Source organism: Trachurus japonicus, unplaced genomic scaffold, assembly GCF_045865225.1.
Source record: "Trachurus japonicus isolate A0001 unplaced genomic scaffold, Traja_1.0 AP030354.1".
NCBI classification, from domain to species: Eukaryota; Metazoa; Chordata; class Actinopteri; order Carangiformes; family Carangidae; genus Trachurus; species Trachurus japonicus.
Genome location: NW_028220487.1, coordinates 1 through 11,570, shown reverse-complemented (window position 1 = coordinate 11,570; position 11,570 = coordinate 1). Strand labels below are relative to the sequence as shown.

The window sequence follows — 11,570 nt, the reverse complement described above, 5'->3', positions numbered from 1 at the left end:
TTTATGTGCATCATTTTTTTTCTCACTATGACTTGAATGTTTGAAATGTTTTCTGTCCATATAGTCTAATGTCAATTCTACTGTCAGAAGCAATGTCACTGAAAACATTGGAATATCTTGAAAATAATGCTAATTGGTTCCAGGGATATGTTAAAATTGGTGCAATAAAAAAAAAATTAATAGAAAAGTAGATACCAGTTGGGATTATACGTGTTGCATATTTTAAAGAAATTCACCATATTTCTAGATCAACAGAGCAAATTTCAGACAACAGGATAGAATTGTAAGAATTATGTGCAAATTACTTGAGAAAGACTTGCATCCGGGGGATCAGTGAATAAAAGTGAATAGGTTTAAAAAACAAAACAGAAAAACATTATCAGACAGTAAGATTAAAATTAAAAAGAGCAACTGCTTCAAAATAAAAGTCTTTCAGCAGGTCAGGTCAATTTTGTTGACACGCCCCCTTTTCTGTTGGGTACTTTTATAAATTGTGTGTACTGTATATCCATGTTCTGGATCACAACATTAACCTGATGCAGCATGAACTAAACAGACAGACTTTTGCTTTGAAGTGTCATGTGAAAAAGAATTTCCCTAGAGGGACAATAAAGGTCTAAAGTCTAAAAGGCATGGCATACAGCGTCTCAGCTTTTCTGGTAAATAGAAACCGAACTTCACTGGAAAACGTAACTGGGAGGGAGAGGCGGGACAAGATTGTCCTTGCAAAGATCAACCCTGACAGACCATTTGACTTTTCAGCTCAAACAGTGTCTGCTGATCTGATCTTCGGTCAGGTAAGTAGTTTTCACCTCCAACGGGTTTTAGTTCTGTTAAAAACATATCAAGGTTAGTCCCGACAAAGTAATTTTCGACAGCAAGTCTTAACTATTCAGTTACGTAATTTCATTAACTTTGTAACTGCAGCAGGACCACAGCTCAATCAGACAATTCTCTGTCGAGTTGCTGTAGACCAAAACGAAAAGAAAGGGCTTCCGCACACTCAAATCTGCTGTCTAAGACTTTTTTTTTTTTTGGCTATCCTAGCTAACTCGGTTATGAATATAGTGATTTTTTTGTGGGGACTGATGTCCCTTTTATGTCTTGGGAATATGATTTGTGCAAACAATGTGTTTAAATGTTATGACTAAAATTGACCTTATACATATTAAAAACTGCTGCCCCTGTAATTTTGATGTTGTGCTTGGCCATATTCTGATTTAACTTATTGTGATTAACTGTACAGTCCTTATTATTTCTAAAAAACTTGAAGGAATAATTCCCCCACTTGTAGCTATAGGTAGCCTAGTTTGGTTTCACTTTCATAGGTTTCATTTCTTGCTCCAGGAACAAGGAATTAATTCCCTGGCCTAGTGCCTGAAGGCTTCGAGTTGCAGCGGATGAAACCTAGGAATCTGCAAACTGCATCTACCTGTATTCATTCAATTTTTCCAACTGTGTGTAGGAAATGGCAGCAGTAACTGTTTCTGTTGACCAAGACCAGTTTTGTTGTTCAATTTGCCTGGATGTTTTGAGAGACCCGGTGACGATCCCCTGTGGCCACAGTTATTGTCATGACTGCATTGAAGACCACTGGAATCAGCCCAAACAGACAGGTCAGCACAACTGTCCTCAGTGCAGGCAGGTCTTTAAACCGAGACCTCGGCTGAGAAGAAACACAGTTCTGGGCGAAGTGGTGAAAAAGTTTCAGCAAACCAGATATCAAGTTGCAGCTGAGCCCTTGGCCAAACCTGAGGTGGTGAAATGCAGTCTCTGTACGGGGAAAAAGAAGAGCAAAGCTGTCAAATCCTGCCTCGTGTGCGTGGAGTCTTACTGTGTGACTCACCTGAGAGCCCACGAAGAACGCTGCCATGGAAAGGGACATAGACTGATCCCAGCTACAAATCATCTGAGAGAGGAGCACCCAAAGTGTGTGGAAGAGACACACATGGGCGATGGTTTAGTCCCAGACAAGCAGACAACACCACAGGTGTGTAAATTGATGCAGAAATGATTCCTTAATTTATCAATTAAAATTCAAATGTGTTTATAAATGACACGACTTACTGTTGAAAGATAAATCAACTAACAACAGTCAAGATTAGATATTAGTGGCTTAATTCTGTGCACCAAAGTTCAGACAGACAAGTATACAGATGGAAAATCCCCCCTGATTTTACAAATCAACAGTCAGTACAGCCATAATGTTGTTTGATCTGTGTTTTTATGATTAGTGACTGTAGAGTCAACAAGAGGCGATGGTAGCAGCCTGCTAGTGTATTCACATGCTACTATCAGATCTCGTCTCGCAGGAGTACACGCTACGGCAACCCAACAGCAGTGACCCTGAAAATGAACATTGCAAACTGCACTGGAAGACTGCACTGGCATTATCTTCAGTTTCTATTGCGGACAATAATATGAATAGAATTTAATATCTCAGTTTTCTGCTATTGTCCCTTTACATCCTTTTTCACAGATTATAATTTATCATTTGTCACAGATATTAAAAAATGAATAGCAGGATGGCAAATAAAATCTCCTGATGTCTGTTTCAGATGGGGGCAATATTCAGCCTGCTTCAGCAACACCGACTGGAGTCCTACCACAACCAGTTTGTTCAGTTGGGTGTTAAAGATGAAAGAGATTTCCTGGATGGCATCACAGATGAAGACTTACACAACTTAGGTAAGATAGAAGATGAATGTCAACACCCTCCAAAGGCATCTTATATTTTTACTTCAGTTCAGTGCTAAACACTTGAAGCTTGATTCACAATATTATGCAAGCATGCTGCTGCCTGGAACAATTAACTAATAACTTATCTGACTTGAACTTACCGGTAAACACTGTCCCATATTATAAACTGCTACCACACAAAATGTCACTACCCAATGGAAAATTGGATACAATAAAATTACACTAAGTTCAGAATTTAAAGTCTAATTGTCTTTAGTATTAGAAGTGTCACACTGTGCTTTTAAGTTTTGATGGGCTATAAGGATGAGGAAAATAGATAATAATAAATAAAATATTTTGCTTTTGCTTTTGCTTTTTATCTCAATTTTTGCAGGTTTAAGTCGAGTGGAAAAGAACCGTTTTTCTGCAATGAAAAACTCCATTCAGACACTGAAAGGTCCAGAGCAACAAGTTCAAACTGTTCAACCTGTGCAAAAATCAGTGGAGGCGTTCTATCTGCAGTACACATACCCCAAATGTCCTCAACCAAAATATATTAAAGGTAAAAGGAACACAACTTATCATGAATTTTAACATTTTAATCATTATTTTGTTCATTCTATTGACTTGTCACAGAGCAGCTTACCCTCAAGTACTGAGGGTAATGACTAGTAGTGGGGCGGATTAGCTAAACAATCGTTCACTTTGTGATAAAAGCATGAAATTTGGTGGATGTGTTGGTGAATATGTTTCAAACAAATATGGATATTGGGCCACCTCAAAAGCGCCCCCTAGTGGCCGTGGCAGCCATTTGTTATGCAAATAAATGAATGATTAATATAAACTGCCCTTTTAATAATACCAACTGGTGATGTATTGTATATTGTTGGAAAGCCTGATTAGTTACCTTTACAACGAGGTACAGCTTGTAAGGATCGTGCATTCATGGAATGAGTAACGGGGCTAAACGTGTGGGTAGCGCCCCCCAAAAATGTGCATCCCCTGTGGGGCGGATTAGCTCAATAAATCACAACAATTGTTTATTTTGTGGTAGAAGCACAACATTTGGTGGATGTGTTGGTGGATATGTTTCAAACATTTTTGGTTTTTAAGGACCCTTAAGATGTCTACTTAAGATTTTTGCTTGTTGCCCGGGTCAACTAATGTTCCATGGGGGTTTTTTGCCGGCCATTTTGAATTTATGTCCGCACGAATGGCGAAAATGCCAATTTTCATAACTCCTAAACCAGACATCATACAAAGACAAATGAACACACTTTTTCATATAATTATGACACCAGGAATCAAATGGAAAGGTCACTGAGATGGTAAAACCATTCTTTATCAGAGAAAAATGAACTCTCGTGTAGTATTTTAGTATAAATTACTCAAAAAAAAGTTTGGAAATGTTTTTTCAGTCCATAACTTCTCCCTTTTAATAATTCCGGTTGGTGCTGTCTTTTAGACCGATGGAAAGCCTGATTAGTCACCTTTCCAACGAGGTACAACTTGTAAGGGTTGTGCATTCATGGAATGAGCAACAAAACTATATGGGTCATTCCATGAAATTTTTGGTAATAATATTATTATAAATATTTACCAATTTATTGGTGTCCCCTGATTTTATGTCAACCCTATTAGCCTAACCAAAAAACCCTCGAAAAACAATGGTACATCCCAGATTTGACATGATTGACAGGAATTTGCATCATCTCTTACCCAGGATGCTAACAGCTCAGTAATAAGTAGCTTTCTCTCATCTCTTATGTGCTATTTTTGATGTTTTTTCAAGTTTGGACCGGGGGGGACTAGCATACAACATCAATCCTGTTACCACTTTTTAACATATAAATCTAAACAATTTTCTATTTCTCATAATATAATCGATATCTACAGGTAATTACCTTTCAAAGTACACAGTTTGCCCTTTAGCTAGCATTTATTTCAGCTAGCAATGGGCAAATTAGCTTGAAATAGTCAACCCTGTTACTGTCAACCCTGTTACCTTTGCAGTGTAGACAATAGAATGTGTGTCCTGTCATCTATTACTCTTGTCAACCCTGTTACCATAACTTCAACCCTGTTGTTGTCATTAATTTGATAAAAATGTTTTTTTTAAAATTGAATTTCAACTGTTACCATTACTATATAGACTATATATAGAAAATATTCTCAATAATCTCTAACTAGAAATACTGTATATTGTAAAGTTTATGTCGGTAACAGGGTTGACAAGATTAGGAAAACATTAAAACTATAATAAAATATTAAATTCCACAGCCTGAGATGGCACAACATAATTTCTTGTCATTTTAAACTTCCTTTGATTACTGGCTACTTAAAAAATAGCAATTAAATATAGTTTAAATTTTAACTTTTCAAAGTTGAAAAGTTACCGATTTCATGGAATGACCCATATGTGTTGGAGCGACCAATTGATTTATACAAAAACACTACTGGAGAGTTCATTTTTCTCTGATAAAGAATGGTTTTACCATCTCAGTGTGACCTTTCCATTTGATTCCTGGTGTCATAATTATATGAAAAAGTGTTTTCATTTGTCTTTGTATGATGTCTGGTTTAGGAGTTATGAAAATTGGCATTTTCACCATTCGTGCGGACATAAATTCAAAAACCCCCATGGAACATTAGTTGACCCAGGCAACAAGCAAAAATCTTAAGTAGACATCTTAAGGGTCCTTAAAAACCAAAAATGTTTGAAACATATCCACCAACACATCCACCAAATGTTGTGCTTCTACCACAAAATAAACAATTGTTGTGATTTATTGAGCTAATCTGCCCCACAGGGGATGCACATTTTTGGGGGGCGCTACCCACACGTTTAGCCCTGTTGCTCATTCCATGAATGCACGATCCTTACAAGCTGCACCTCGTTGTAAAGGTAACTAATCAGGCTTTCCAACAATATACAATACATCACCAGTTGGTATTATTAAAAGGGCAGTTTATATTAATCATTCATTTATTCGCATAACAAATGGCTGCCACGGCCACTAGGGGGCGCTTTTGAGGTGGCCCAATATCCAGATTTGTTTGAAACATATTCACCAACACATCCACCAAATTTCATGCTTTTATCACAAAGTGAACGATTGGTGTAAAATATTGAGCTAATCCGCCCCACTATAGGGAAACATGGAGTGGTGCCAAATTGTGTGCTGAAATATCCCACTCGTTGCATAATTGTAGCTCAAAAAAGATTTGAAATGCTTTCTGAAATTTTGAACTTACAGATTTGGATCAAGCACAAAACACAGTTGAAGATCTGATGTTAAGGATCTGTCATGTTGAAAACGTTGGCAGCGCCACAGGAGTCTGTCTCTACACAATAGATGGGATGCCCCTGTCAGATGATCCTTTCTTCAACACATGTGAGAAGACGTTTTTCAATTAAAACCATAAAGGATTGTCCTAAAAGCACATTGTGTAACTTCTCCTGTTATCTATTCACGAAAATCCATTATTTCGTTCAAAAGTATGTTTTTCATTAATCAGTAATCACCGCCATCAACAAACTGCCGGTTAGCTCTGAATTAGCCGTTCATATCATTCATATCTACATGGAGCGGGTAAGCTCGGTGCTGGCTGCCATGTCGTGTCGCCATGTTTTTACATTCAGTGGCAGCGTGACGGTAGGAAACCACGGAAACTCACCGAAGACACCAGAGCTGTCAGCTCAGGTCGAGGTGGTGTCTGTGAAAAGTCACCATGGTAACGCAGTGAGGAGGAATGGAGCGTTACACTGATGCTGCATTCACCTGCAGTCGGGCAGACGGCTGTCAGTAACAAACCAGATGTCATTTTAGTCACAGAAGTCGAGAGAAAGCCAGTAAAACGTGGGTCAGGTAAACAATAAGACATCGCCATGACAACATGTTGTCACGTGTATTGTTTTGCCTCATGCTGACGGACCACTTGTTTACAAGGAGGCTTGTTTATGCCGTTACGTGCAGCGACTGTTGTCCGTCTGCCCAATTTTACGTGAATGCAGCATGAAAAATACGATTGAGTTGCTTGCGATATACAACCACAACACTAGATGGGAGTAATTCCTACACAATGTACCTTTAACTTAACTACATTTGAGCAGTTGAAAAACTTTTCTATTAAGTATTTGGTACATATATTTATATTCTTCAGGATCAAACGAGTAAGATTGTAGTGCAGTCCAGATACAAATACAAATATTTTACAGAAAAAGCATAATTCTGCTTATTGCACATTGTAGTCTGTAAGGGTGGACTGTGGACTTAGTTTCCAGTTATTATGCACATGTAAGTATAACTAGTAATGCAGCCTATCCTCTTGAGAGCTTTGTTTTTTTACACCTTATGTTTGTCAAATCTAATGTAGTTTTCATTTTCTCTTCATACAGGGTCTCTGAAAGAAAGGCACATTGAAAGTGGAGCTGTGATCTATGCCATATTCACACCGAAGGAAAACCTGGAATATGCTCCTCAAATACCAAAGCAAGAGTGTGATGAAACCTTTGGAGAGGATGTCATTTGGTGCCACATTATGCTCAGGGTACGTCTTACTGTAACTATGATAATTGTGATTCAAGTAGTAATATTAGCTCCTGATAATTGGATATTATCTGACATATGGCTGTGATGTAGTAATACAATACAATTAATTAGAGGGAAACATTTAATGGGAAAACACAAGTCAACCTAAAGATCAATTAAGCTTGCATGCTCCCCCTTCTAGGGGTGGGACGCTTCAGCTGCTCTATGCATGTATAGGAAAACCTAAGCTGGCCTGCTCTCCCTGCCTCCCTTGCCTACCAGAAGCTTCCTCCTTCAGCTGTTGTTAACATTTCCATGTTTCTCACATTCTCTGTTATAAACAGTTTTCTTGTCTATAACAACATCTATTGCACGTCTGTCCGTCCTGGGTGAGGGATCCCTCTTCTGTTGCTCACCCTGAGGTTTCTCCGATTTTTCCATGGAATTTTTCCTCAGTCGATGTGAGGGTCTAAGGGCAGAGGATGTTGTTATGATGCTATGTGAAGCCCTTTGAGACAAACTGTTTGTAAAAACAGGCTATACAAATAAAATTGCCTTGCCTTGCCTTGCCTATTGTTTTAATTCAGATTTGATAATGAAGAAGTTTTTGTTTCATATGATTCTTTCAGAATTTTGTTAACACAAGCTGTTTTTTAACATTGTAGTTTATGAATCACACCACTGCCTCGTTTTGTGAACATGTATAGTACAAAAGTCAAATCATTTTTGTATGTTTTATTCATTTTAGGGAGACTATGAGCTGATGGTGAACTTACAACATGACTCTATTAACAGTCTGAAACTCAAGTTGACCAATGCAAGTGGAATCCCAGCAAATGTCCTTCATTACAGGTAATTTAGAGCCATCACAATAAGAAATTATGTTAGAGCTGGTGACCCTGTTTGTCTGCACAGTTTTATTTATTCATCTTATACAGAGTGCTCAAGCAGTATCCATGTACTTTTGCATTCTTATATCTGCAGAAGTAGACACATCTCCAGAGGTAGAAACATCTTTAGAGGTGGACACAGTCCTGGTGACAGTCTACAAAGCTGCGGCATCTCTGCGGGTTCAACAGTTGCCTTCTCTTTATCAACGTTTTCTGCCGAGGCTTCGTACGACGAGACTTTCTTCATTCATGACTTTGTGCCTTCAGTTCAACAGACTCAGAAAGGAATCAGTGTGTTCCTGTCCTCACTATATGCTGTTGTAAGCAGTTTATATGGTATACTTTGTGATCTCTATTATTTACTTACTCATCAGTCACTCTTTGCAATTGACAAACTGGCTTTTTTTCTCTCTTAGAAAAGTCACCATCCCAGTGAAGTAAAAAATAAATTGGTTGCCTACATAAGGAAACTGACTGGATGCAACCCTCTGGCCCAAAGTTTGCATCAGTTATTCTGCAGGAATGAAAATATGACAAAGAACCAGAAGGTAAACAATAGGAGGTCGTATACCGTAATTCTACTTTTTAATATCTGTTTCTGAGTGTAATTACTGCACTACTGTGAATGTGTGCGTGAATGGGTGAATGTGATGTACTGTAAAGCGCTTTGGGTATCGTTCAGGTATAGTAAAGCGCTATATAAATACAGACCATTTACCATTTTACCATTTACCACTACAGTTTGGTTATTTAAATAGCCATGTGCTATGTATTGATTGAGAATGATATGACAACTTATTTACGTTTATGCAACTCTACTCTTGCTAGTTATAAAGTCAGTGGTAAAGTGGGTAAAAGTTTTTTTGTAATTGAAATGAACTCGCCCTCTACACGGTCATTATTTTTTACAGTAATCCTGATTAGGCAAGGGTGTGTCCTTGTAGTTTTTTCATCATTTCTTGTTTGTGACTTTGTTGTAGATTGCAGTTGTGGAAGGCCTGTACGTGCTCTTCAGAGAGCTTTTGCCCCAACTTGGATCTGCACGAGGAGATAAAGTCATCAAGGACCTGAATGTCTTTGAGAATTCATTGTACTGCTGGGCATATCTCATTTCAAAAGCAAAGGTATGGTGGTGACACTGAGGCTGGACTGAAATTTTAAAGTCACCAATTGCAAGTTAATGAATGTAGTACTATGCATATCAAAACCATTGTGAAAGACATACATTTGATTAGTTCACTTAGGCCAAATTGTACTGAATATACTTAGATATCCAGCTTTCCCCTTTTAATTTCTGATTTATCTTGTCTGGCAGAAATTCTCTCAGACTCATGAGGACTATGCACCGATCGCTCTCACAGCTGAAGATAGCAGACGTTTCTGTGAACCAGTCAGAGTACCAGGAGTACCAGGTGCCTTTGAACAAGCATACGTTTTCCAGAAAATCAGAGGTAAATGTAAAGTTTCTGTGTGGATGAAATAAAACAAGTGTTAAAATCACTGTCAGTGAAATAAATATTGAGAAGAATGGACGTGTGCTAATTTGTACCAAGTGTAGTTAAGTATCCGCAGCTCTTCATCTCATCACCTCACTATACTTCTTCTGCATCCACCCTGGTAGTTGATTGTTTAGCATGAGTAGCCTGTGTAATGAAAGGCCTGTGTAATAAAATATGTGTTTTGACTATTTGTTTTACTCTTTTGTTCAGATGGAGTCAAAATTCCAAACTGCACAGAGGAGATTTTGCGAGAGACCTCGTTACAGAGAGCCACTGACATTGAGAAAATCTTGCTCAGCTTGCCTCCATCATTCAGAACATATCCTCTCTGGATTCATCACGACAAGACGACTGGTCACAAGTAGGTACCATTTAACTTTTTGCTTTTCATTTACAAATTAAAAGGGAGAAATAATTGACTCAAATAACCTCTCAAAGGAGGTTAAATAGAAAGCAACTGGACTTAGTTATTTGTCTCCCAGACAAATAACTAAGTCCAGTTGTTAGTTAGTTATTTGTCTGGGAAACCAGACAAATAACTAAGTCCAGTTGCTTTCGATTTAACCTCCTTTGAGATACTGTGACCTGGACAAATGAGAATATGCACAGGCTGACTCAAATAACATTTCGGAACTTTTTTTGAGGGGTTTAGTAGAGTTACAGATGGTTTACACTTATGAATCAGGATAATGCTCAAGCCATAATTGTATGTAACCTAAAATATTAAATGACAGCTTCCAGGTCAAGTTCCAGAGTACCTTTGGAAGGATGGTTGAAAAACTGAAATCTTTCCCTCTTCTCAATGTGACCCCACCTCTACATCTGAAGAGTCTGGGAGAAACAGAGGTTCGCCTTGTTCTGCTGAGTGAAGGTAACCAATCAAATCATATTCAGGACAGTTACTAGTCTGTGCACATAAAATGTTTTAAAATGCATTGTTATCGTTTCATGCTCCTGAAGGCTTCTTTTGTGTGTGAATTTTTCTTTGTCAGAAAACCTTGGCGTTTATCTGCATAAATTCAAAGGATCCACAGATATGATCCAAGTGCACGATTGTCTGGATGGGAAACAAAAAGTCGTGGATGTGAATGAGCTGGCAGACAAGTGAGTGCCTTGACCTTAAAGGGAAAGTTCAGCTCTTTTAAAGGGCTGTTGTATGAGCTACAAATGCCCATTAAGTACACTAGATGCAGTAGAAAGGTCTCTGCTCTCCCCCACTGAGAAACACTGGTGCATCGCGCTGCACCACGACACAGGCAGTACACTGTTGTCAATGAGGGATGATAAATCAGCGTATTCTCGCCGCCTACATGAAATCCTGTCTCAAAATAATACACCAGTTCAAGAGTACTTTATGAAATAAAAAATTACAACGCATCAGCTGGTTGGAATAAAGGTTGTTTATCTGGAACTACCCAACTCATTCAGTACTCCTCAGTACTCTTGACACAGACAGGCTCCGCGATGTGCTGTATTACTCCGCCTATCAGCTGTTTGGATCAGCGGTGTGTGTGTGTGTGTGTGTGTGTGTGTGGAAGAGGCGGCGGTGATTCTCAGTGGGGGGGAGCAGAGACCTCTCTACTGCATCTAGTGTACTAAATGGGCATTTGTAGCTCATACAACCCCACTTCAAAAAAGATGAACCATCCTTTTAAAGGGATATTCTGGCGTAAATTTAACAGTAAAATCAACAGTTGATTCGTAACAGGCGTTTTCCATTAGAATAATATGAACATGAGCATTTCTCCATGCCACCAACAGCCAGGACAGAAGACATAATGTTTTTGGGTTGTCCATCCCTTTTGCTGATCAGAGGTCAAGGTCACAGTGGCCTCTGTATTTTGCACACTGTCCACATGACACAATGTTGCTGTTTTGTTTTACCCCTTCGCTGATTGAATATATAAAATTGTGCAGTAAACAAAACATATTACATAACAATACATCTTATAATGTAGTATCTGTTTGTT

At 38.5% G+C, this 11,570-nt stretch overlaps 1 protein-coding gene across 1 annotated transcript; it reads left to right on the top strand.

Annotated features, from left to right (window-relative positions):
* Positions 1–1,441: 1,441 nt before the first annotated feature.
* Positions 1,442–10,704, top strand: LOC146960445 (uncharacterized; the record flags this gene model as incomplete). Its single annotated transcript, XM_085772374.1, has 13 exons — positions 1,442–1,990; positions 2,559–2,688; positions 3,074–3,241; positions 5,937–6,074; positions 7,079–7,230; positions 7,960–8,063; positions 8,214–8,421; positions 8,518–8,649; positions 9,082–9,225; positions 9,417–9,552; positions 9,811–9,961; positions 10,335–10,471; positions 10,593–10,704. Coding segments are annotated over exons 1-13 (2,234 nt in total), but the record flags the coding sequence as incomplete, so codon positions are not given.
* Between the last annotated feature and the right edge of the window lie 866 nt (positions 10,705–11,570).